This window comes from Fistularia commersonii, chromosome 19 (assembly GCF_037954325.1).
Source record: "Fistularia commersonii isolate RoL2024-O1a breed Wild chromosome 19, RoL_Fcom_v1.0, whole genome shotgun sequence".
Taxonomy (NCBI): Eukaryota; Metazoa; Chordata; class Actinopteri; order Syngnathiformes; family Fistulariidae; genus Fistularia; species Fistularia commersonii.
Window position 1 is genome coordinate 9,437,933 of NC_141302.1, and position 26,670 is coordinate 9,464,602.

General features: G+C 39.0%; 1 protein-coding gene across 8 annotated transcripts in view; it reads right to left on the reverse strand.

The window, feature by feature from the left end:
- slc24a2a (solute carrier family 24 member 2a) overlaps positions 1-26,670 on the reverse strand; it is a 48,829-nt gene that overhangs the window by 14,325 nt on the left and 7,834 nt on the right. The window contains exons 4-8 of one of the 8 annotated variants that reach the window (XM_086166526.1): positions 14,528-14,574; positions 13,596-13,704; positions 9,436-9,450; positions 3,289-3,339; positions 775-873 (exon numbers count right to left, since the gene is read on the reverse strand). In XM_086166526.1, coding sequence (XP_086022652.1) covers positions 775-873; positions 3,289-3,339; positions 9,436-9,450; positions 13,596-13,704; positions 14,528-14,574 — 321 coding nt within the window. The remainder of the gene's footprint in view (positions 1-774; positions 874-3,288; positions 3,340-9,435; positions 9,451-13,595; positions 13,705-14,527; positions 14,575-26,670) is intronic. The other 7 variants (XM_086166527.1, XM_086166528.1, XM_086166530.1 and 4 more) reach the window with 7 other exon arrangements.

Genomic DNA, 26,670 nt, shown 5'->3' on the forward strand with positions numbered 1-26,670 from the left:
GTGACTGTGATTGAGTTAAACACTGCTCAAAGACACACTTGCAACCAATGTTGTTGTTTCTGATAATGTCATGGTTGTTTAACTGCTGGTGTGACAATCCCGATCGTGGATATATGAAATATATAAAAGGCCTGCATGTGGGTCAAGGCAACAGGAATAAATAAGAAATTAGAATAGAATTTCCAAATAGTGCTTTCTCATACAAATGTGTTTCTATTCAGATATTCCCGAAAAACAGCATTCACCGAATGCCCGGTAAAGGCTTTTCACAGAAAAGGAAATAAACCTGATTATCACTTAGACTGAGCAATAGTCTGACAACCCCGGAACCAAATATTCTGGATAAAACTTGCTAAATGGAAAAAAAATACTTTTATGTAATTTGTGAATCATTTTTAAGGTCAGTTCTTACTATAATTTTTTTTTTTTTTTTTTTGCTTATGTTAAGGTAGCTTTTTGCTAAATATGAGTGTTATCTGCTCATAACTTGTATTTGTATATAATGCTGTGCCAATTGTTAAAGATACTCTTTTGCCACGCTCATGCCATAGGATGATTCTGGAAAAAATCCGCTCAATTTGCCGGATGAAAAAAAAGTGACTGGAAAGCTAGAACTGAAGGCGACGTTCTGCATCATAACCACTGAAATAAAAAAAAAACAAAACAAGGGAGAACAACAAAACTAGGTGATTTATTGCTGTTATTTATTGCTTAGTTCCGTTTGGTAGAAACAGCTCGGTTCTGTTTAGCAGAAAAAGCAAGAGAACTTCTTACCTGAGCGGCTTGCAACACCATTGGCCTTCTCACTGTCTTCTACTTGGCATTTCTTTTTAGCAATCTTGTGGAGAATGGATGCTTTCTCTCGAAATTTACCTGCAAAACAATGGCCACAGTGTTCAAAGACAGGACAGAGTGCCACCGTACTGGCCTCATTTCCTCTTTGCTGTCACCTTTGATCCCAGATGGCTCACATTTCAAAAAAGGGACAGTGCATACAGGATGGCAGCTTCACACAAACAGATCCAAACAACACGGAGTCATTATGACATGGCATATCATATACTGATGATCCTGCAATGTCCTCGCCCTCAGAGGCAAAGCAAGTGGAAGTGAATATCTGCCTGGCAAAATTCAGTTTGTTTTTTTCCACAGTTCTTTTTATCAGATTCCAAACTCCAAGAGATATAAGTGGGAAACTTGAACACAACCAAAGACTGAGCTGGGGGCATTTCAAATCGTATCCACACATTCAAACCACAGGCACCTTATTTATAAGGTAGCTCCTCATTCCTTTAGGATCTTGTGCAATGTGCTAAAAAGTCTGCTCATAAAGATGACCACTACCAAATATATTCCTGCTGATAACGTATCGATTGAATTAAAACCGCTCGGACTGGAAAGGCAAATCGGTGACGCAGGATGCAGAATTGACACCAGTCGTCAATTGCACATCATGACCTTGACGCTTACATAAGCAGCATGCCCCCTGACATTAAAAATAACGGCTCACGCGAGGCAATTCTGCCTATGTCATTATGACTGGTGTTAATTAGCTGCTGATTTGTAAGATGGTGACTTTCCACCAAATTCCAAAGGCTTCAACTCTCATATCATACACGCACACTAATCGCAGTTCAGTGCTGACAGGAACAAATATGATGCTGTTTTATTTTTATGGTCCCATGATGAATATTAAAATTTAACAGCTGCATCTGGCTATGCAAGCTTCACCTGGTTTCTTGTGTTAAAATTAAGGTAAAGTCCCTCATCTACAGTCCTATTTTGGGGATCTGATGTATGAACGTTTGTGTTCATGATTCCATTTTTTATATGCGTGTCAGTCTTTGCATGCAGATCCTCCTCCCTGGTCTCAATCAGCCTATTACAATCAATGTGAATGATTTTTTTCCCCCCTCATTTTAAGAGGGCTGATTTGTCAGAGCTTGACACAGTAGTACATCGATATGTACTCCACCCAACCATGTCAACACTGTCTGTGACCTTCTGGTAAAATCATTAACCACCCCCGAGTCACAAGCAACCTCCCCTTCATCTCCTCGGACTCACGCTACATCTCCTTCATCATTGTGCAAACACTATCTTTTATTTTTTGTTTTGTTTTTTGTCAAAGGATGAGTTTCTTCTTTTGCTTTCTCTGTAGCGTTTCTCTCACCCGCCCACCACCCACACACACACTGTACATTTACACAAAACTGGCCATTGTACATTGACTTCAGTAATCACAGACGGTCATTGTCAGTTGGCAAGTGATTGTGAGTGTCCATTTCTGTGAGCTGTTGTTTATGTTGAAATGTGGGTGTGAGATCAGAGATTCTGTTTAATCGGGGCTTCTCTCTGTCAAAGGTATTTAAAGGGGATCCTTTGCTGTTGATAAGATCCTCTCTGGCCGAAGGGTCAGCTCAAGACGCAAGGAACAAAGTCGTGTCCGATTGTATTTTTTCCTTGATGAAAGAATCAATGAAAAAATGTATCATGGGATGTCCATTTCAGATGCATATGTCATCAGTGCCACCATTAGCCAAAGGACAAAGTTGTTGTCTTGAGGAAAACAAAAGTGCGGCCCTTCACTTGCTGTTGTAACACAGCGCTCTTTTTCCTTTCAGCTCTGCTTCTTATGTAACCCCTGGGTGGATGAGTCACTCCAGTTTCAAATTCAGCAACGTGCATCTTACGTCTATGCTCCTGCTGCTGGTACAAGTGGAACCTCCAAGTGATTGTTGAGGCATGGTTGATGCATTTCTCAGCATCACAGATGGGAGACAGAGTGCGATTTTAAAAGGAAGGGACAATAGGTGGAATGCTTTTCATTGTGTGTGTGTGTGTGTGTGTGTGTGTGTGTGTGTGTGTGTGTGTGTGTGTATGTGTGTGTGTGTGTACACCTATGTGATCTTTTTAAGAAAGTACAACACAAGTAACATGGCAGGAATTGTCCAAATTCAAAGAATCACTACACACAGTAACACACAATAAATAGTTGCATATTCTCTGGGCACAACTGAAAATTAGAATTAAAAAAGGACAATTAAAAGTAAATAGAAAAACATGGCGTGGCTCACATGATTTGCACTTATGTCAGTGAAATCTCAGAGAAGTTGTCTAACTCAAAAGACAAAAATTGTTCAAACTGTATGTCACAAGCAAAACAAAAACAAAAAAAATGAATCAAAAAGATGCAGCTGGAGGTTGTGGTTGATGATCAAGATGGAGTAAACAAAGCAGGATGGCAAAATTTGACACAAAGAATCAAGTGAAAACGTTCAGGCTTACCTTCCTCAGTCATTGAGTGATAATATTTTAGTTTCCCATAAGTCCCAAGCTCTACAACATCACAGCAAAAGACAAGGGTAAGGCAACGGACACACAGAGAAAAGGAAAAGAGTGAACAGGACAGAACAAGACAGGTCCACTGGTTCTACATCACACACTGTACGAACACTCACACAGGCACATGGAGGTGACATACAGAAAGACAAAGTCTCTCTGAGTCAACCCTGCATAAGTGCAAAAACAAGCAAGAATAGAATCAGAAACAAAATACAGTATCGTCAAAAAATAACTTCAGTCTGATAAAGAGCCAACAAAGGCACAGGTTAGATGGCTGTTAGAGAAAAAGGGAAGGGGGAGGGACGCTGTCAATACACTAAATAAATAATAAAAGGTTCAGAAAATGATACATTAAAAACAAACAGAACACTAAAGTCAGAAAGGATTTACTGGGTCAACATGCAACAAAAAGATGAGTCCTCCTCTCCTCTGCACGCAAACTTATTCAATGGCTATACGATTCAGCACTTTATTTCCACAAGAAGAACCAAACAATTAATTGCCTGATTCCCTGACTGCGGCAGTTCTTCAGGGCATGGCAATTAAACGTCAGCACTCTGCATGATGAATCAGGTGGGAACTCAAACCTGCAACCACAGCTGAACATCAAACAGGAGGAGACACTGGACCACAAGATTTCCGGCTCCCACACAGCTCGCAGCCCAGAGCTGCACTGTTCGGCCAATGGTATATGGCTAATGGCATGAGAAGTAAACTTTAAGAATTGCTCCACTGAAGCGGTTGGTGCATTAGATTCAATGAAACATAAGAGAAAGAAATACAAGTAATCAAACAGATGTAAATGGAATATGTGGCTTGTACTTTGATTCTCCTACATGGATGATGCTTTTCAACCGATATTGCAGCCTCCAAGAAAAAGAAGTCAGCCAGCATATCATATATTTCTGGTAAAACACAAAATGGGGGAGGGAGTTGTAATAGATTTTAACTGGCATTCATGATCAGCTAAAAAAAACAACCAACCAAAGCAGTCAATACCCCTTCCCCTGTGGTCCGTGGTTATTCCGACCCATGCAGTGCAAGTCATTGACAGAAACAGTCCCAGGGTAAACTTTTCCTCTGTCAAGTATCTCAGCCAATTTCGCAACCATAAGCATCCTACATCATTGATACTGCGTGGTTGGAAAATTCATGTACGTTTCAAGGAAAGCATATCCAACCTGATTTGGAAAGCAAAGGGTAGAGGAATTCATAAATTCATAAGAACAAAAGTAAATTATCCTTTTTTAATCCCTGTAGGGAAATTCGTTCTCTGCCATTAACCCACCATGGCATGCCATCCACCAGCGCCAGGGGAGCAGTTAGGGGGTTCAGTGTCTTGCTCAACAACACTTTGACACCCTAGGAGGAGCTGGGAATAGAACCAGGAATGTTCGGTTCAAAAGAAGACAGCTCGACCTCCCGCGCCACGCCGCCCCTATAAATCCACTGAACAGGACGATTTGTTGTCTGATCTCAATGTGAGTTGGCTCACTCAATAGTGTGAATCTGCGAGAATGTCACAGTGACTATCCTGACAAATTTACTCTTAGTTGGGTAGCCTCTAATGTGAACCATTAAACTCTTAGAGGCTGAGCTCTCTATTTGTCAAATGGGAAGGTCATGAATATCAAAAGTTGGTAAAAAAAAATAATCTTGAATGGATCAGAAGTCAATGTGTAAAAAAAAAAAACGGAGGGAAAAAAGTAGGTAATTTTCTGCAATGTAACTTGCTCAACAGTTTAGAGAAAACCAGAGATATCACAATCCCAATGCTGTGTTTAGGCGATGGGGGACAGAACAAAAGCTAAGAGTAGCAACAGGCTGCAAACTTCAACCATGACACTCACTACTCTATGGCATGACGCAATACATTACCCAACAACATATCATACCTCAAGAGGCAAGGGTTCAAACAGTTTGGTTTGTTTGACCTTTGACCTTTTTATAAGCATGGATTAAAAATTCAGAACATATTGCAGCGTATTTGCCCACTGCCACAAGCCTGTGAGCACTAACGCTAATATGCACTTCTGCCCAACAGTGGGTGACCACTCCAGTCACATGAGAGAGGATTATAGATTCTCATGCCAAATGCGGAACTTGGCAGCCCTGAAAACACAATCTAATGATATGAAAACACATCCTATTTGTGAGTGCGTTGCTCGACTGCTGCACTCCCAGACAAGTGCCTCTGTCCTATATGATTAGGCGATTGGGGTTTGAAGTGCACTCTCACCGTAGGGCTGGCCTCGAACTGAAGCTGCACAGAGGGCAATTTAGCTACGACGCAATCACTGCCAGTGCTGTGGACTGTTTGCCCTCTGCTACCCGAGGGAGAGGGAGGCTAGTTATTGTTTACCGGAGGTCCTCTTGTCCTTGTGGTGTGACCTCTAAACCTCTGGTGAGCCATTTGTGTTTCCATGTGTGTGCTAGTCCACACTGTCTACTGGTTGCTGGGGTGGGAAATTCACAGTCTGCTGAAGCAAAAAGGCTTTTAACATTGATTGATTCTTTCACCAGCCCAGCACGAGGTGGCTGGAGAGGGTGCAACACATATGTGTATGTAGGTGCTGGAGGCTTAGTCACAGTAATATGGTTTATTTCAAAAGTGTGATTATTGTCGCCAAAACAGAATGGTAATTAATGAAATGTGGACTTCATATCCCCATTTTATAGAGAGCAGGAATTTATTGAATTATTATTAGCTTTCTGAAAGATACAAAAAAAGAGGAAATGGCCAGGTCCCGCTCTATCTAAACTTGGGGTCTCCAGCTTGATAGAGGTTTATTGATGTGCATTATTGCAACATCAAATGCAACATCAATAATTATCACTGAAAGCCTATAGTAGGACATCAATATATTGAATCTATATTAATGGAAAGCTGGGTGGAGGTCAACAAAGGTAGGTACATTACTGAACCAAGTGATCAATTATGTCATGGGTCATTAGACAATAGAGCTCAGAGAGGTAGGGGCAGGCATCAGAATAAGGCTTTTGCAAATGTCTGCATATAAAGTAAGTCATCTCTCATGCATACACTTAGATTTTTTTCACTGAGTTAGGATCACATCCTTGGTAGATTGTCTGTCTTAGCTGAAGTAGAGTATGAAAAAAGGGATATTGTCACAACGAATGGGCCAAGAAAGACTTAAATGTGGTAAAAATGTACCTCCTCACAGCTGCTCTAGTGGAGTTTATTGAGCTCTATGTTCGAAAAAATGGATCCTGACTCAGCTGTTAAATCAGTAAATAATCTGCCAATCATTAGTGGGACAAACTACTGATACAACAGTTTATCACAATACCCTCATTTGCAGTATGATATCAATGTATACAAATATTATATAAGTATTGGTAATGTATTGAAAAGGTACAATATAAGATTGCACTCATTGCTATACATTTTCTCATCCAAATAGTAAAATATTTGCAGTGCAAAATTACTTAAAGAACAGGTGAGAAAATGCCTGGTTGTGGTATCCCATAAATAGTTTTCAAGCCACTTCTGAATCTTATTGTCATCCACCACGATCAAACCCTTCTTATATCCAGGCCAGGGACGGGAAGCAAGCTATGTCACTGCTTTTTATTTGCAAAGGATGGGAAACCATTCCAAAGACATAACTTGTGTGTGTCACAGAGCAGAAACTGCTCGAGTTGTGATATTCACAGCTTGGATAAGAGTGGCAAAATTCAACTTTTCTTGAACTTACCTGGCAGTTAAATAATGCAAATAAAAGACATAAATGCATCTCAAAACTGGATTATTCACAAAAGGTTCAATTTCCACAACTTTCACTTCATTGTTTTAGAAAGCAGGACAATTCCCTCAAAATGTACAAGTTGACAATTATTGGGACAACCCCTTTTAAAAGGATAATTTCTGCATTTCTCTGTGTTAATTACAGTTGTTTAATATTCCAATAGCTAGACTTGATGGTGGTACTTTCATTAACACAGTATGATGTATTTATTTTATAGTGAGGTGCTCTGTGAATCCCCATCATAACCATGTACGAAGGACATTGTGTGCCCGTCTGTCTGCTTTTGTGCTACTTGCTTGTGTTGTCTGCTAAATAAAAATGGCCCCACATCTATCTCAATGAGATAATGATCTTCAGGGAAGCATCTGATGAGATCACTACTCTATGCCGAAATATTTATAGGGCTGCACAGCAGCGCTTGTTGGTGCAATTTCATTCAATAGCAGGAGGTCATTTAGAACGTGGATGGTTTCCAAACACAACCGATTTATTCTAAGGGACAAGATATTTTTAAAATGCACGTAATTTCATTACTCATTACTCTTAGACCTGTGTAAACAAGCAACTGCCCTTTTACTTAATCCTGCTGTGCGGCTGGTTCCAGCCGTCCACTGACAACAATAAACAACCTAACCCGACTGGACTTGGGCAGCAGAGTGCAAGCCACTCTGCCTGTCTCCCTCCTCTGTCCATCTTTGTAGTTCAATATTTGATGCCTCTCTTAAGTGATATTTTTTGTAGCTTCACGCTGATGGAAAAAGATATGTTGGCACTTGTGCCAGGAACCAACTGTTCTAGACCACTACAAGGTGCTCTTAAATGAAAGCATGCTGGAGTTAAGGTCTATAATTAAAATGAGGAAGTGTTGTTGAACAAGAAAAATGCTGTTCTTGAACAAATGCTAATTAAAATTGACTATATTTCTGAAGATGCATGCAAAAGAAATCTATCTTATTTGATGTGGGGCAGGTTATTGTAGAGGGAACCCGGTTTTAATACTTTGTGACTAACTTATCTTTCAAGCACTTATTGATTATAATCCTGAGGAAGGGTATATGAGTAGGGATGACAAAAAAGAAAAAGGTGACAACCTATCTCCTGCTGTCCAGCACACACTTTACAGACTAAGCACAATGTTGTCCTATCAAGGCAACGTGGACACTACATCTACTGTACTTCCTATGCTGATGGCCCATTGAGCTGATTGTCCACACTGAAAAAGAGCTTTCTAGTATCTCCCGTTCCCAGCTATGACACAAGACTGGTCGCAAAAAAGAAAATATCAGCATATTCAGGAGACTACTTTTACCCAACAGAAAAACAAACTGAGCATGGTGACAATCGCTTTTGAGGGGCTCCTTAAGTCAGCATTCATAAGCATTACAATGAATCAGACACAGCACCACTGATTTAGAAGGTAAATTAAAAACATCCAGTGAACTCCAGCTACTTCACAGATAGCATTCAGCAAATTTCATACTGATTTCAAGGAAATCAGAATCACTGAGGTGGACTTTTAAAGATATTAAATGGTAGCTTTCGATTTTTCTTGTACATTCAAATTAAGTGTCTTGTGACTCATTACTAATTTATTGCTATATTGCTCTATTTTACTCCCATGTAAACATAATTTCTCACTCAATTTGCAGTAATTCCACTGATTTGTATGGTAATTATTGCTTTTTTTCATGCTGACATTTAGATCATCTCTTGCAAAATTTTTGTTGCGTTGTACATTTTTCTCGGTGAACTATTACCAGTTCAATTTAATAATATAATAATATAATATTATAATATTGTAATAATAGTAATAACATGATATTAGTATTTTTCAAATGGCTTTATTTATTCACTTATTTATTTTATTTTTTTACCCAATGAGCTGTATCTTAATGTTAGTAGTAAAACTCAAAACTCCCAGTATGAAAGAAAATTCTCAATAATCTTGATATCTAATGATGTGTTGCCCAGTTTTGCCCAGCAGTCCACCATGCCAGACTCACACAGACCACCTCCTGAGGCATAACTAACAAGAGAGGAGAGAGAGGATTTAGGGACAATGGGAGGAAGGGGGGAAGACAACAATGCAGAAATGGTTACAAAGGGTGTCTGGGGAGACTACATCCACAGAGGAGAATGGATATTTGAAGAAAAGAGTCTGCGGGGATGGACAGAACAGAGTTGACATAAAGCACAGCAGCACTTGGGAAATGTATAAATAAGAGACACGTCAGTCAGAAAACGTCGCCACCAGGCTGTTGGAATGAGCACAAATAGGTTCTTTAAGGGGGTTGGGGGTACAGAAATTAGAGTAACTCACCGGAGTCAGCAAATTCTGAGGGGATAGTAGAAGAGAGATAAGACAGAAACAAAGAAAAGATAAATCCAGGTAATTTTAGTCTGATAATACACAAGTGATCGGTAGTTATTCCATGAAAATGGTCTTGTAATCAAAATCAAAGGCTATTCAAAATATAGCACCAAATTTATGAAATTAGTAGACCTTACAAAATTTCAAAATCTTACATTTTGGAAAACACATGTTTTCGCAAAGATCACATTTTATGTAATTTAGTTTTCCTGTCACACCAAATGCATATTTGGAGTTTTCACATCAGACCCAACCAACTTCCTTGCCGCCCAAACAATGACTTTTGATGGGAATACAATATTCATATTGATCTCTAGCTTCTAAATACAAATCCAGTTGGTCAAATTTCTTAAATATTAAAACAATCCAGTGCTTTTTGCTCCACACTATCAGATCACACATAACTAAAAAGTCTTGGTACACCTTTTCTTACTTATATTTGTTAGAATTAAGCTACAACAATTTGGAGCAAATGAGATTGGGCAACACCTTTCAGTCAAATCAACCTTGGGCATATATATTTTGTTATATGACTTCTCAACAGGAAAACAACAACATGTTAAAACAGTTTTCCAAGACAACACCACAACAACATTTAAAATTTTTTGAGGACATTTACATTCCTTTCATAATCCAGATTTGTGATCACTGTTTTTTTAGGGGGGGGGGGGCATAATAAGAAAGAGATAAGAAAAGTTATCAGCAAAAGAATACTTCATTTATTTGAAACATGTCCTTCCTTATCAAGAATAATTGAAAATCAATCTATTTATCAGCTTGTCTCACTACACCACATCCACTTAGCTTCTTTCCAGTCCAATTGTCTCAGTGGAAAAAAACATTTGCTTGTCTGTCATATGATACCTGAAATGTTCTTTTTGCTCATCAATTATCAAGACTTTCACAATTTAAACGTAACTAAACAGCAAAATCATGAAAGCAGAGCAGTCGGGGCACAGCTGTATTGTTCTGCATCCCTCTGTCCAAGTCAACCTCATCAACTGGACAGTGAGTGGATATCAGGGGTTAGCAAATGACATTTGCAGACATTTTCTTTGTTTGAGTCAGGACACACACACACACACACACACACACACACAAGCATCCACGCAGAAACACACTGATTACCCAACCTCTACATGCACAACAAATACAAGCTGCCCAGTTCTCTGCACTTGCAACTGAATGCAGGCTTTTCCCTTGGTTCAAAAGCAGAGACAACTTATTTTGAGACGCGGCAATGAAAAATGTATGGATGGAGTCCTGCCAGCTCCCACGCGGCCCGCTGAGCTACACTTAAAGCATAAGAGCACGCAAGGACAAGCTGCACAGCCCAGCCTTTGATGGATGCACCTGTTTATCATCGCCTATGCTACAAGCACACTATCAAAATACTCCTTTGCATTAATGTCACAGGTAAATGTGCATATTGCTTCTCACTAAATGGGGCTGCTGTTTATCAGGCCCTTACGGTAGGACCGTTTGAGTGCATTGTAAAATCCAACATTATCCTTGTCCCAATGTGAACTATTTCATGAAAAAAACATTAATGTGTCACATAGAAATTTCTCAAACTATGACAAATATTAGGTTCTAGAAGGTGTTGCATTTGTGCTCTTTGTTAATGGATTCAATCCTCGACTCATGTCACACTGTTATCATTACTTCAATGCTTTTCATTTCCAGCATGTCACGCGCAGCACGTCACAGAGCAAGTCAAATGTGACAAACTGAGTAATATCCTCACACTTCTGCCTCCTTCACATGCAAACAGAATGACGTGACCAATGGTGAGAAAAATTATTTGAATAATTTTGAATGTTGTTAAAACTTCAGTTTTATATATAGAGAGACTGTGAATGTGCAAAGAATTAACTGAAAGTATTGTATTATCTATCTAAGGGCTGGACAATATAACTAAACATTCATGATATAATTAAAAAGTCATGGTAGGCTTCCAGTCACAGCAATAAATAATTTCAGTCTGACAGATATGTTTGTTACAGATTTTGAGACATTTTGCTGAAGACACAGGTAATCTGTCACCAGTCTCTTAAATAGTCTTACTTTTCTAGGTCCGAAGGATTTTAGTTACTTATTACTTTTTCTCAAAATTCAGCTCATAAGTTATATGGATTTTTAAAACACCAAAATATATAATTTTTTTGTCACCATGAAGATATTTTCAAATATATTTTGTGCAAATTCACAGTCAGTTTTGTACATTCAGTAAATGGGTATTCAATTCTTCAGACATCTACAAAGGAAAATGGTAATTATCAGTAATACATTTCCAACAGATCAACAACTTGCTTGCATTTAGAAGACTTATGGACGTATCTTAAGAGGATATGAAGGTAGTTGGTGTGCGAGAGTAGGATACAGAGAACAGGGTTAAATGGAGAAGGTTGGTTCGCTATGGCAACCCCTGAAGGGAAAAGCCGAAAGAAGAAGAAACAGAAGAACAACTTGCTTGCATTAAAATTATATTATACAGAGATATCAAGGTATTTGTTTCAAGCCTGTATCTGCATGTTTTTGACAAACAAATCATTCAACCAGGGACGGCAAGTTATACGTAACCTTCTCTCTAACCCTCTCTGTACACAGACATTAGACCCACTCCGCTCACAGCCACCCCCACCTCTCACCAGGCCATGATTTACATTTTGATCACTGAGATAGAAAGATGAATGCGCTCAGAGATGCAATGCCTTGGACACACAGTACAAAAACAAGTTGATGCATGTTAATGGCCACTTAGAAGCCCGTCTCGGCACAGAGTATTAATCTTTCTTGAGCGGACTCATTCTAGGCTTGGCTTTCAAGGAATGTAAAGTAATTTTGGAGGAAACTAAAATGTTTCCTAAGTAGTGAGTAGACATCTTCTACTGTGATAGAATTTTTTCAAAGGGGAAAATATTTCTTGCCATAGTTTTGTTCTCAGGAAGGACCTTGTCCAGTGTGGTCTCATATTGTATCGTGATGCCACGGCAGATTTTCTCATCAATCTGTCTACATATTTCAAAGAAAACTAATGGAAAGGGGAATTAAAAACAGCATCATCCAGTGAGCAGGGATTAGCATTCAATATTAATATTCATTTATTCTTTAGAGGATTGGGATTCTTCACATCATGATATTCTGCCTCACCCCTCAATTCAAAGACCTTTGAGAGAGGAAACTGAAAAGACTCATGAAAAGTTGTTTAAATCACTCTTCCCCATTTGCTCCACATTTCCCTTTTCCTCCTGGCTTTCCATGGGGGTTTAGAGTGGGATGACACCACACTTCCCCAAAGGAATTAACAGATTCACCCCTCCGCGCCGAGCATTGACAATGCCGTTTTACATTTACTTTAGCTTAGCTAATAGTCTGACACGATACCAAGAACGGCTCATCTGGACTTTTTTTTTAAAGGATCAGTTCAGTTGAGATGTGCAGGAGTCATACAGATATGTCACAACACACTGTGAATCTCAAGGATTTTAGAGGGGAACTTGTCAACGCTTGGGTTTGAAACTAACCTGCTGATAAGGCCCAGTAAACATTAATCTGTGTTTTATTTTGACTTTTGATAATGCAGAAATACAAAACGTAAATAGTCAGTCATATTTTTAAAGAACAATTTGTTGCCAATGTTAATTTTCTAAATGAGATACTTCTTACATTTCTTTTTTTTCAATATTAACGTAACTTCTTAAAAGTGTCAAGTCCTATAAAACTTTTTTCCCTCTTTATGCATGCATTATTTTTGCAATTTCTCACAAGTCTTTTAAAGCTAATTTTTGTAACCGATATATAGTTTATTTCTCAACAAATTTATAGTAAGCTTGGAAATTTTTTATTTATTGTACTTCATATTGCCCAGCCCAGTTACTGCCTCTGGGCAACCTAAATCCTGGCTGCTGACAATTTAATCAAGGGGAAGTAAAGCACTCTTTACATCCCTTTAATGTACTTTTTCTGGTATTATTAATACTTTAAAATGAACACCAGATTCTGTTTTCAGGAGATAACTTCTAAACACAAACAACCTAGAAACAAAGACATATACATGAAATACTTGAAAAGTATGTTTTTTTTTGGACTTTGTGTGACAAGCTCACCTTCACTTAAAGGGTCCAACGTATGAATCATCAACTGGAAAATACTGTTCCTCATCAAGCTGTTGTGAAGGGAGGCAGAACTTCCTCCCCTCTGAAGACGAGGTCTGGCCTGCAAGAGTGGGGACATGGGGTCAGTCAGCCCTTGAACTGCATGACAATCCAATAACTAGGTCCACATTGTATCCTACTTAGGATGAAAACATATCGACGGTAAAGTATCCATGTAGCTACTCGTTCAAAAGTACGGTATATCATTCTCCAGTCCTTTCGTCGATGCTAACTAATCCTTTTTTGGTCAAAACCCATGAGAGGAACCTGCAACCCAGAAATATCATTATAAACTCCATGGGCTATGATATGCATTCACAATTTCAGTGGCATTTAGTCCCCGTTCCCAAATCAACCCTCGCCAAGGTCACTCCGGTAGTTTGTGCTGAACTTGAGAACTGTGGGAAACCGGGCGGCGTCACGGGCGGAGGCTGCGGTGCATGCCCGCCCTTGGCTGCCCACCGGTGGTGCGTGGGCACAGAGATTGTCAGGTGCGAAATCAGAGGCCCATATGTGAGGGACATGGAGACTTGCAGGGCTTGTGTAGGTTCTCAGGGATGTAGCTCTCCCGCAGGTTCTCCTGCTGCTGTCCTGCATGATCCGCCTCCTTGACAATCTAGATGAAGACTCAACATGCTGGCTTTCTTTTCAGAGGCACACAAGCATCGAGGGTGTCTCTAACTGCATGCTTCTTCTTGATTTGCATGCTTTGCGGAAAAGGAGTCACATAAATACTCTGCACATGAGGCAGCTGTGGGTGGGAGATAAAACAGTGTGTCTTGGTCACAGCATGGTTTGGGGAACTGGTTACACTGCCACGTCTACACAGAAACAGGGACAAACACTGAAGCGGACAGGCAGAGTGTCAATCAGACAGGACCTACCGACAGCTTGCCGTCATCCTCTGGCGCCCCAGGACTCGCCTTCTCATCCAACACAAAGAAAGAAGAAGTGAAAAGGGAGGAGAGAGAAAGAAAACAGGACACAGATGTGAAGCATGCCGCGCACAACCAGACAATCCAGATGCAGAGACAATAGAGAGGGACATTACAGCACAGTTACAGTGATGGCGATGACTGACTTTGATATAAACGGACAGGACTTGAGGGACAGGCCCCCCCTCCGGTGTCGTGGCTGCATGCTGTGTCAGTTGCAAGCTGATCAAGATTTGATGATGTCAACATGAATTTCCTTGAAATTCATTCAAATGTGTCATTTGGAAATCATCCCTTTGAATCACGGGTCTCAAATTTTGTGCATGCTGTTAGACCGGAGTGGAATGAGGGTGGAGGGCAAAACAATATAAAGAATTAAAGGAAGCTGCTGTACAGAAAACTGAGCAGAAAAGAGGTGTATGACGCTGGAAACGAGGGTAATGTATGCAACATGTATTTTGTCACTCTATTTTGACATTATCAAAATATTTGCCTTAGGCAACAATATTTCTAAACATATTTAAAAGCATTCCAAAGAAGGTGATTTGTGAAATGTTGAACAACAGATCCAGGTGTAACACTATGACAGTTTAAGTGTTGTCAGCAGAGTGCAAATGAACAGCTAAAATGAAGTAAGGCCAGTATATGATCTTCGTCTGGTTTATGGACAGACAGCAAAACCCTGGCTGAGGACCAATTTGCCAACACTGCTACAACTTAGCATGGTGGTTCCAAGGCGCTTGCTTTATAAGTACAAGACAGAAAATATTAAACATTTTTGTACCATTGAGCATCAAAGTGTATCATCCACTTGGCATGAAACACAAATCACAAGTTGAAAGTGGAGTATTAATTTGCCTCCTTGTTATATATAGTGCTGGGTTATATCTTTCAGTGTATCAACAATTTTTAGGAATATGTGGAATATGTGGAGACAAACATCTTTGAAGTATGTCCCACTTGGCCTTTGAGGGTTTGGCTTCCTCAGATTTCTCTGATGTATTTGTTAATTTTATTGTGTTACAGCTATGTTGGCAGACATGCCAGTATTTACCTCTTTTTTTTGTAACTGCAGTCTTTTACAGTTGCGTGTGATTTTTTTTTTTTGGTTACGGATGCAGAACTGAAGCTTTGCATGCTCTGAGTGGGTGACCTGATGACGATGTACATCAATCTATCCTGCTGTTTTAGGAACTGGTGTAAAATCTTGCTAAAAAAAATTTACAGTGAGCTTCAATCTAAGGATCAACAATAGTTTCAATAAAGTAGAAAGACCAAACATTCAACTCTTTACATGCTTTTACATTCAACATTCATATAAGAGTGAGTCAGATGACTTCAGTATCATTTGCAAAAGTGTTACTTCTCACACTTGAAGTCAAAAATAAGAATTATGACAATGGAAACGAGATGAACTTGAATACATTACATAGAAACGTTAGTATTCAGTTTTAAACTGAATTCGCCAACAAGATCCTGTGTACTCTATGCTAAGCTAGTCAGTGGCATCAACTTAATGTTACCTTCAAAGTTAAAGTGACCAACTGTCCCAGTCTGTTGTACCAAACTTCATAACTTTGGGGTGTTAAAACTGTCAAATGTTAGCTGGCAGTTTGAGTGCCAGTTTTTATCATCAAACTTTTTCCACTTGAGAGTGAACGTGTGACTCCAGTCTTCTAACAGTCACTCGATTCTCTGCGATCATTCTCAGCAGGCCTTTTTGGCCGAGACTTAACGCAGTCTATTTTTGAAACAAAAGGCTTACACTAAGTGCCTGACTGAGCTGTGCTCACTTCATCTCCAAAAATGTGTGCATGTGTGAAATAACAATTTCTAACTGCAAGGAAACAGACCGAGCATTTGTTCAGATCGCTGTACATCAAGGCTTTGTTCCATGGCCTACACAGGTTCCAGACTAAACTATGGAGGCACTGCTGCATTTTGATAAGATGTACAATGAATTTGGTTTCATCTTATGCGTATTTAAAAATATGTGGGGGAAGAATTGAGACAAGGCTTGTTATCTAGTGATTCAGACGCATTCCAAATAACGCTGCATTGCATCAAACATCTTGATAACTGTGCAGAAAGGAGTGTTAAGTCTGGTTCATGAGGTAAAAGCCTCCGGGGGATTTCTATCTAGATTTCTAGATTCAAAAAGAGAAATTAAATGGTGGTTCGCTGGATTTGTTGAAAGCAGATGAAGAACTAGGTCATTCAGAACTTTAAAACTTCTATGCAGGTATTGGGTCAAAAAACCCCAAAACAAACTGCAACACTTCAGTCACTGAACACACAGTGCCTTGCTGTTTTCCATTTGACAGCTTATGATTCATCACGTATTTAGCTTTTACCTCTGTACGGTTACAATTACATTGCCAGAAATGAGAAAGCCAAAATTAAACATTAAAAAAAAAGGGGGGGGGGGGGGGGGGTTGATTTAGGGCTAATCCTGAGATATTCCACAGTTATTCAACTATAACCTCTTTAAAAAATGTCTGTCTTCAGGGTAATTTCTTACACACTTGAGGTATAATAATTCCATTTCACTTCCTATCACCCTCCTCAATGGCAAGTCCAGAAGGTTAAGAGAGAACATGTGAATATGGCAGATAGAGCTTACGCTGCAGGCCGTTCATTAAGCCAGTGTTAAATATTATGACTAATAATCACATAGAGAGATTAGTATGTTCTCTGGAGTTCGTGTGTTCTCTAATACCACCAGCTTCTGCTTTCCAGTTCTTATGTAATGTCACATCAGGATGATTCTTGGAAGCGGATCAGTAGTGCGAGATAAATGTCCCACTGTAGCCGCGTGCATGTAACCCGGTGTTATGGGGAATTATCGATGAGGAGTGACATCATGCAAAAGTACTTCCGGTTATTCCCTCTCCAAACCTTCAGCCACATGGTGGACTTTCGGAGGAATATGATAATATCATTGTAATAATATCAGACAATCTATTTCCCATCATATTTAAGACACACCGATTTTAGAATTTCAAGAGTCCTTGCTATTTTGGGAAACAATCTTCTTTGGCCATTCAGAATGAAATGAAATATTTCAGCAAGTACCCCCCAGGGCAACATTGAATCTTGAAATTACTGCCCTTTATTATTTTTTGGAAACCTCAGAGTTACGAAATATCATGAATTATTGAATTTGAATTGCAGATTAAACGCATAACATACGAAATTTCTTCTTCAACTCTAAATTGGAATTTTTATTTATTTATTTTTGACCGGGAAGTCATTTTACGACTTATACATAAACAATTTTGCATATATATACACACACATACATAAAATTCACATTTAAGTAGACATGGATATGACTGTTTATCGATGATGGAAAAAGGGAATTCCATCAAATATTTGGTATTTATACTTTGCATTCATATTCCTCCTCATGATATAATCTATATAAGATTCACCCTTTCAAATGAAAAATCCTGATAATTAAAAATCACATAATACTGATAATAACAGATAAACAGAAAAATAGCAATATGCTTGAACACTTTTTTTCAAGCTATCTACAGTACTTTCCTTGACATTATGACTTAGCCCACAGTTCTGCTGGTAAATGGAAAAAAGATTTTTATGAAGATATTCTAGAAAGTGGAAAACTTACATGTAAATGAGAATGTATATAAGAATAATGTGCACACAAGCAGATTTATAAGTAACAATCTAACAGGTTTGATTGACACAACATTTAGGACTGCGTGGATATTCCATAACTCAGGTATGAATGTTGTTAAGATAAGTTCAGCTTTGTTTGGTTTGTTCAAGAAACTGAGGGGTGAAATCATGCACAATCTTCCTGCATGTGCCTTTAGTAGGCAGTTAAAAACCCTGACGGCAGCACCCCTCGAGTTCGAGGTTCCCCCTCCAGATCCACCCCACAAGAGCAAAACTTCAGGGCAGTGAGACTGTTTAGCATCGCCCCATGCTTCTTGTCTTGTCAGTTTTGCCTGGACACAATAATAATAATGATCTTTAAGGAAAAGAGGGGAAAGATGCACAACAAGTCAAGAAGCCATTCACTTGCTAATTAGTAACCCCTTCAGTTTTCTAACAAGCAGAACTAATTACAGGAGCTGCCACGACACTGATTTCCCACAAGGAGACACTCACCAGGACTGCCAAAATTGCTTCCTCTTGCTTCCCTTTCCCCTTAACCAATCAGACGCAGTCCTCTGAGAGGAAAATAAGGGTGCAAAAATTTGCTGTATCATTTTTCTTCTAAGTAAATGCAATGTCCAAGCACAAAAGCCTGCAAAATCTAACTTTACCATACATGCTTTTATTTTTTTTACTATGGTATTTAAATCCCATGTACAGTAGATGAATTCAATACGTTGAATCATCACATCAATTTGGCTGATGTGCCCACCCTTCCCCAAATGTCTTGCTGCAGCAAAGTAGAACCCCCACATCTGCTGGATTCATACTAGAACACAGAACTCTCTGCCATGGATTTCTATGAGATGCCCTTTCTTGTTTACCTACAGTTTTTTTAATAAACAATTTCATTTTGTCCCCTGTTTAGTTTCATCTTCAGCTTATTTGTCAGTTATTGATACATTTCATTAGTCAGAAAGAATCTGCTGCCAACAGGGACAACCTCACCTAACCCAGCTGTTGACAGAGCTCCAAATTTAGTTTCATTGTGGCATCAGCATTACCCTGCTCTTTCTCCTCACTGGCCATCGGTATTACACTCACTGCCATAACAGTGTTGCTACAGCAACTGTCTGTTCTGCATGGCAGTTTATAAACATCAGCGGAAAGAGGAACCACTGTAATAGCCAAATCTGACATGAGGGATTACCTCACGTCAGATATGGGCAAGAAGTATGGAGAACACACCCTTATTTCCTCAACCGATCGGATTGATGACGTGATTAACTTGTATGGAGAGAGTGCCTTTTAAGAATTGTTTTTTTTTTTTATGATATAGCCTATAGTACCATTTTGATGTTTCTTTTTCTATAAATGTCTTTTGTCTTTTGCATCTTGAGCCACAAATAACAAATGACTTGCTGTTCTATAGAATTAAACATGAAGATCAACAAATTACAGTCGCTGGATAAATGAATACATTTTTACTCATACACCTTTCCTATCAGTTACAAAACACTTTACATTAAACAATGGAACACATTAAACACATTTTGGTTAAACACATTTTAAAGCTATAGATTTAAAGTTTAACTATTCAGGACTGCAGGTAAAAAAAAAATTTCTTTCTTTTTAATTGTGGGGTAGAGGTTTAATTTCCATATCAGTCAGGCATGTGTTTCTGTGGAACTATTTTCAGAAAATGGTCACATCATAATTATGATGGCAGGTATAGTTTATAAAATAATTTAAGACAGTGATGCACATTACGGCAAGAAAGTCTGAAAAACTGAATCCTTTGTTTCTATCATTTGGAGTCCCGATGGAGCAGATAAGGCAGCAGGCTTTGTTGACTTTTCTAGTTCATGTATTATCAATAGAGCAGTATATATTGTAGTATTTTTTTCCACAATGCCACAGCATTTTTCCACAGAAAGCAAACTTTCACTTTAGTTAACTTGCAATGGATTGTGATCATGGTTTTATCAAGAGGGCCCTGCAAATACCATGAAAAAACTTCTAGTTAGCAACCAAAGAGTCATCATTATCTATTGCATTGGCAGCAGGACAGCTACTAGTTAACATTGCATCTGTGACAAACGCAACACAACTTGAACATTTGTCTTTTGGGAAACAAATGTGGTGTAATCAGTAGAAAAGGGCAAGAGGCTTGTCAGATTCTCAGCTATGTCAGTGTGCAGCTGTAAGTTCTATACAGCAGCCCTTTGAGTGGCGTAGACATCATTACCTTGGATTTTTCAAATTACGGATATTACATGAACTACTACTCAGACAGCTGATGTAATGCTCAGCTGCTGCAGCTTAGTAGGGTTTGATGCCGAGGGTCAAAAATCTCCCTGAGTGAGGAGTTAAGTATATGAGACCCTCTGGTCCTCAGCCACCTCCAACCATATGCACTGCTTCTATCTTAGTGCATCTTGTGTGTCATTTCATACACTCATGAGATAAAGATCCTGATGCCCTTCATATGATGCTTTTACAGTGCAGATACATTATCTCATTCACCCCGCTTTCAAAAATAGCTCTTGATCGATATGGTGTTTAGTTACTTGCAAGCATGAATGTTTGGCCTACGGGCTCTTCCTCAGAAAAAAAGAATCTCCCGTTTCAAGTTTTCATAAACGCTTTAGGCTCCCCAATTGCTTGCACAACCTTTTTGCCCTAGGTCTGAGCAATATGAAATAATATACATATGCATATACATCTATACATATCCCACAACACCTATAAGGGTGTGAGAAATCACATCAGAGTTGCAACACATACATTAAGTGTTTCCATAATGAGGACATGCCCTAATCAGGAATTTTTTGCCTCCTTTTTTTCTAATTTTGGCAGATTTCCTGGTCATTTTCTGTAACCAAGTACTAAATGTGTTCCATATTTACTAATTCTTGAAGGTGACCTATTACACAGAGTAATTTACTCAGGAAGGGAATAATGAATTGTCTAACACACACACACACACACACACACACACACACACACACACACACACACACACACACACACACACACACACACACACACATTTGATGCCAGTATTGTGTATTACAGTTTTCAGTTTCTAAAAAAAGCCAGTTATAAGACATTTATATTCTAAAACTGTCTAGCTATGGAGTTGCTCCATATATTCCACCCAGATCCTATCAGATCTAATATATCAGATCAAAAACTCTGCTTATCTAAGGAGCTAGAATTATCCCAATGTCCAAACAATGGACAAATCAAATAGAATTGGCCTCCAATGAAGACAGCTGGAGCCCCTCAGGCTGTGGACCACATCAAAATTCACACTCATTGTGCGTTAAAAGACAAACAGCTTGGAGATCGGGCCCTAGTCAGATCCGCTCCTATGCATGGTCCATAAAGTGCAGCGCCTCTGAATAATCGGCAGTTAGTGTCTCTGGTAGCTTTCCCGTGTAAGACACTTTGCAAGATGTGACTGTCTGTGCATTAACACCCTGCTCTGAAAGTCAGATTCCTCTACAGGAAGAATGAGAAGTTCATAATGCCATACATTAATGTTAGTGCTATCACAAATATATTTGTATTCCTTTTCACTTTAAAATTCTGAAGACATTTTTGCAGAATGCGTATTTAATGCATTTGTCTTCAGTAGGGCAGTGCAAATTTAATACTACCAGAATGACATCTTCACAACAGGGAAAATAGGCTCAGATCAAATAAGCTGATTTTTTTTCTTTATTTTTATGAATGCCATGTGCTAAATACACATCAAATGAATTCACAGAATATGTCCCCCGCTTAATGCAATACTTTTGTGATATAATACTACTGATCTTTTTTTTAAGTCATAGCCTAACGAGTTTCTTTTAATTTTCCATGAATTAGAAAATCACTATGAATTATGCAGAGACATCTTGTAAACCACACCTTGATGGGAAAATCAACATGCGTACCTGAACTAGGCACGATTTTCCAAGAAACAATTGTGGCCATTGCTCTCATAATCCACTGTGTCATGTCAAAATTTTATTTTCGGAGAAAACTATATTTTCTCTGCATGTAAAACTCTTCATAATAAGTGTTTTCATGCTCTTTTGAGCCTTCTTGCCTCATGGATTTGTGAGGCAAATATTCAGTTCTGATATCTACAGGTCTGAGTTGTAGTGCCGCTTCAGGGTTACAAAATGACAAGATATATGATCTGTGTCAATATGACATTGATCAATTCGGAGGAGCAAATTAGATACACTACTCAACCAGAAGGGAATATATTCCAACTACTTTTTTGGAAGCTGTTTGTTTCAGTGGCCGTAACATGTTGTGTGTAAAAATGTTGGAATGAACTCATGATTGCATGTGTAATGATCTCATCCATGTTCATGTCTTTAAAAAGAAAACATTGTGACTCTGATAATGAGTCACTGTATTAAGCAGCAGGGTGACCTTCAAATCAGTAAGGCTGCAGTGAAGAGCAACTGCTTGTTCTGATAAGAGCGGTGGGGGGTGGGGGAGTCAAATTGCAAAAAAAGCCCTGACTGGGACGACACAAAAAGCAGCCGTAAGCACCTGTGATGTGAAATGAGACCATCAATTGTACAATGATTGGCAATGAATGCAATTACACTGAATATAGACCAGCAATAGGCAACATTATAAGTGTGAACAATAGACGGCAGGCGTGAAAGAGGCAAGTCCAGTTTATTCAAATTATGATAGAGTTATTTTTAGCAGCACCTTTATCTATATTGGCATGTTTAAAAGACTGAAAAAACAAGGTAAAACCGACAAAACACTCAAACTAATTACCGGCTGTACAGTAACGCCCCCCGTTGCTCTCCTTAGATGAGAAGCCGCAGCTGGAATGGAAGATAAAACTTGGATTCCTTCATAGTCATGGTGAGATCAAAGTAGCAAGCTTTCTATTTTTAAAATCACTTGAGTTTCTGACTGCGCCAAAGTGCCAACCCCCCCTTTGAGTAACTTTCAATCGTACTTGTTGACCCGTGTGCGTGTAACACCTGAAAATTCTCCCAATCCCCATGTTAGATAAGACAGAAAAAGACAGCTTGGCTTATATTTAACTCTGCTCATTGAGTCAAGCAGAGTAAACCCGGAAACAATATTCAGCCCCAAATGCTCCACAGCCACTAGGAGGTGTCTCAACTCACAAATTTTGTCATCATTCAACCACCAATCTTTCAAAAATGTATTCAGCCAACAAATTCAAACAAAATTACTGAAATGAAGTAAATGTTATTAAAACTATTGTTTTTTTTCCTTGTCAATTTAGCTTAGATTTAATTTCTTGCCATTCATAGAATGGATAAGTGTTAACGAGGTAAAATGTGACTTGCAAACCAACATTAAATAAATAATATCTAAATATTTAAATTTAAATAAAATTCAACCCCTTCGTGAATGAAACTGAACTAACCAGGAATCAAAATCACAATTTTTCTTCTGGCATTGGCCAGAAAGAATCTATATCATAGCTCCTGCAAACTGTTCTGTAACCTTGAGCTGCACCACACACACACACACACACACACACACACACACACACACACACACACACACACACACACACACACACACCTTTACCAAATGCTGCCTTTTTTACAGTTACTTCACAACTTTCCCTTGAAAAGGATACAGGAACAATGCATACTTGCAATGCCCTTCACCGTATTGACAAATCAAGAACGAGTGACAGTGCAGACATTGTATGGGAAATGGAATTCCTCAAGTTCAGTTCTTATAGTACCAGTAATAGTGAGGTCCTTTTTAAGGTGATTAAACATTTTAAAAGATTTTCAAGAAACTACCTCAACAAACCATTCTGTCAAAGCCATTAAAGTCTTAATAAGAAATATCAAACAGCAGTTTCTCATAACTGGTTAGAGAAAAACTGTGCACATCTTGGTATGGCTGAAAACACTGTATCATAATAAACAGCTAACGCTGGAGTTCTCGCAGTGCAGCGGGTTATATGGTTTGTGAGTGAGACTTCACTTGGATCCCAGTACATAAATATTGTCAGATGACAGAAGGAGCAGAAACAACAGGTTTTGTGTTTGAATATACAGACACTGTACAGTATGAGCAATGAAGCCCAAATGCTTGAATCCACAGGGAGGAAATACAGTCGCCTCCCTGTGCAGGATTCGCTTTGTAACAGATCTTTGAAGCACATCCTGTTGGAAGATCTTGCATCTGTAATGCTATTTATAGCTTGGTAATGCATCAGAGGTCGTACCTTCCATCTCAGCAGAACCGACATCAGCCTTGATACACACATTGGCCAATCCAGCACTGATGATAGCAGACTTCTTATACTGCATGTGGTGGCAGATTCTTACCCTGAGTCTGCTATTTCAGACATTTCCCCCAGTTAGCTTCACTCTCTTGAATTATTTTCCATCAGTCATTTCATTTGCTCGCTATGATAGTGTCATTTAGGCATTAGTTAGCATAATCCAATTACCTTTGACTGTATAATGTAGAGTGATACTGATTGCACCATCTAACTGTAAAATTGTTTTGGGTGTTTGAAATAATTTGGTTGCCATGGTCACATCATTCTGTCAATATAAGTAATAGCTTACTAGTGGCATTATTTAGAACCTATCTTTTTGATTTATGATCAAAAATAAGTTAGAAGAGTAATTTCACACAGGTTTTAAGGTTTTCCTAGATGATTTTAGGATGCTCAAATTCTAAAATCGTCTAGCTTCCTCAAGGCATCCCCTAAAAAAATTCCCAAATACCATTATTCATGTACATAAAGCATCACATTTTTTGATATAAATCATATTCAATAGGTCTCAATTGGCGGCCCAGCCTTAGTGTTAATATGGTCATAACAAGCAGAAGAAGGGGGCCTATCTGCATGAACCTGCTTTATAAGACAACGGTTCAGCACAGTAGTGATGGGCTAATCTGATCTGTCTGAGCCACTATTCCTGAACCAGTCCATCAGAGAACAGTGAGAGAGGCTTCTCGATAACAAGATAAGCCTAGTGAGGTGGTCCTGAGAAAGGTGCAAGGGGATGTGCATACTGTATGATAAAAGGCCCCCCTAATGCTGTGAGGCGCCAGGGTCACCCATGTGCTGCTCTGAAAGCCGGTCTTAATGAAGCTAAGAATTAACTGTTTTACGCCATGTCAGGCTGAAAGTGATCTCAGTACAGCTGGTTCGGAATTTTTTTAATGCTGAAAAGCTGTAAATTGGCTTTAAAAATACTGATTGAAATGGACATTTTCATAAGATATTTTATCTGTTACTTTGTAATACATTATTAATAATCATCACAAAAATAATCATCACAAAAAAAATTCATATACTCATCTGTATACATTCATGTCTATTTTTGACATCATATTGTGACTTCTTTCAATACAATTATGTTACGCCATTTGAGATTCTTTGTCAAGAAAATTGAAAACGTTTTTTTTTTTCCAAATCAGAACATCATAATCAAAGAAATAATCAGGCAGTTAGTTACAGAAAACTAGCATAAATCACTGAAAATAATCAAAGAATCATCAGGAAATTATCCTGAAGCATAAAATCTACCTGTCAACAAGAAAGAAATGATCAAGCAGATGGAAGAAAAATATTTACAAAACTATTTTTAATATCCAATTATGTAGATTACTTGGAAAAGTGTCCGATAGGTTGTGTCCTGTCAATATAAAAGGACCCACTTTCAGCAGCTTCACCTTCACCCAGGAGATGCAGACATTCCTAGTACTAATTGTCTCAATTCTGAGATACACTACATGGCCAAAAGTTTTCATTCATCTGCCTAAACTTGCATATGAACTTAAGTGGCATCCCATTCCTAATCCATAGAGTTCAAGATGACATTGGTCCACCCTTTGCAGCGATAACAGCTTCAACTCTTCTGGGAAGGTTGTCCACAAGGTTCTGGAGTGTGTTTATTGCATTTTTTGACCATTCTTCCAGAAGGAGCATTTGTGAGTTCACACAGTGATGTTGGACGAGAAGGCCTGGCTCTCAGTCTCCACTCTAATTCATCCCAAAGGTGTTGCATCGAGTTGAGGTCAGGACTCCGTGCAGGCCAGTCAAGTTCATCCACACCAGACTGCCATCCATGTCTTTATGGCCCTTGCTTTGTGCCCTGGTTCACAATCATGCCAGAAGAGGAAAGAGCCGGTGCCAAACTGTTCCCAGAAAGTTGGGATGGTGGAATTATAAAAAATGTTTTGGTATGCAGAAGCTTTCAGAGTTCCTTTCTCTGGAACTAAGGGGCCAAACCCAGCTCCTGAAAACCAACCCCACACCATAATCCCCCCTCCACCGAACTTCACACTTGGCACAATGCAGTCAGACAAGCAATGTTCTCCTGGCAACCGCCAAACCCAGACTCATCCATCAGATTGCCAGGTGGAGGGATGTGATTCGTCACTCCAGAGAACGCGTCTCCACTGCTCTAAAGTCCAGTGGCAGC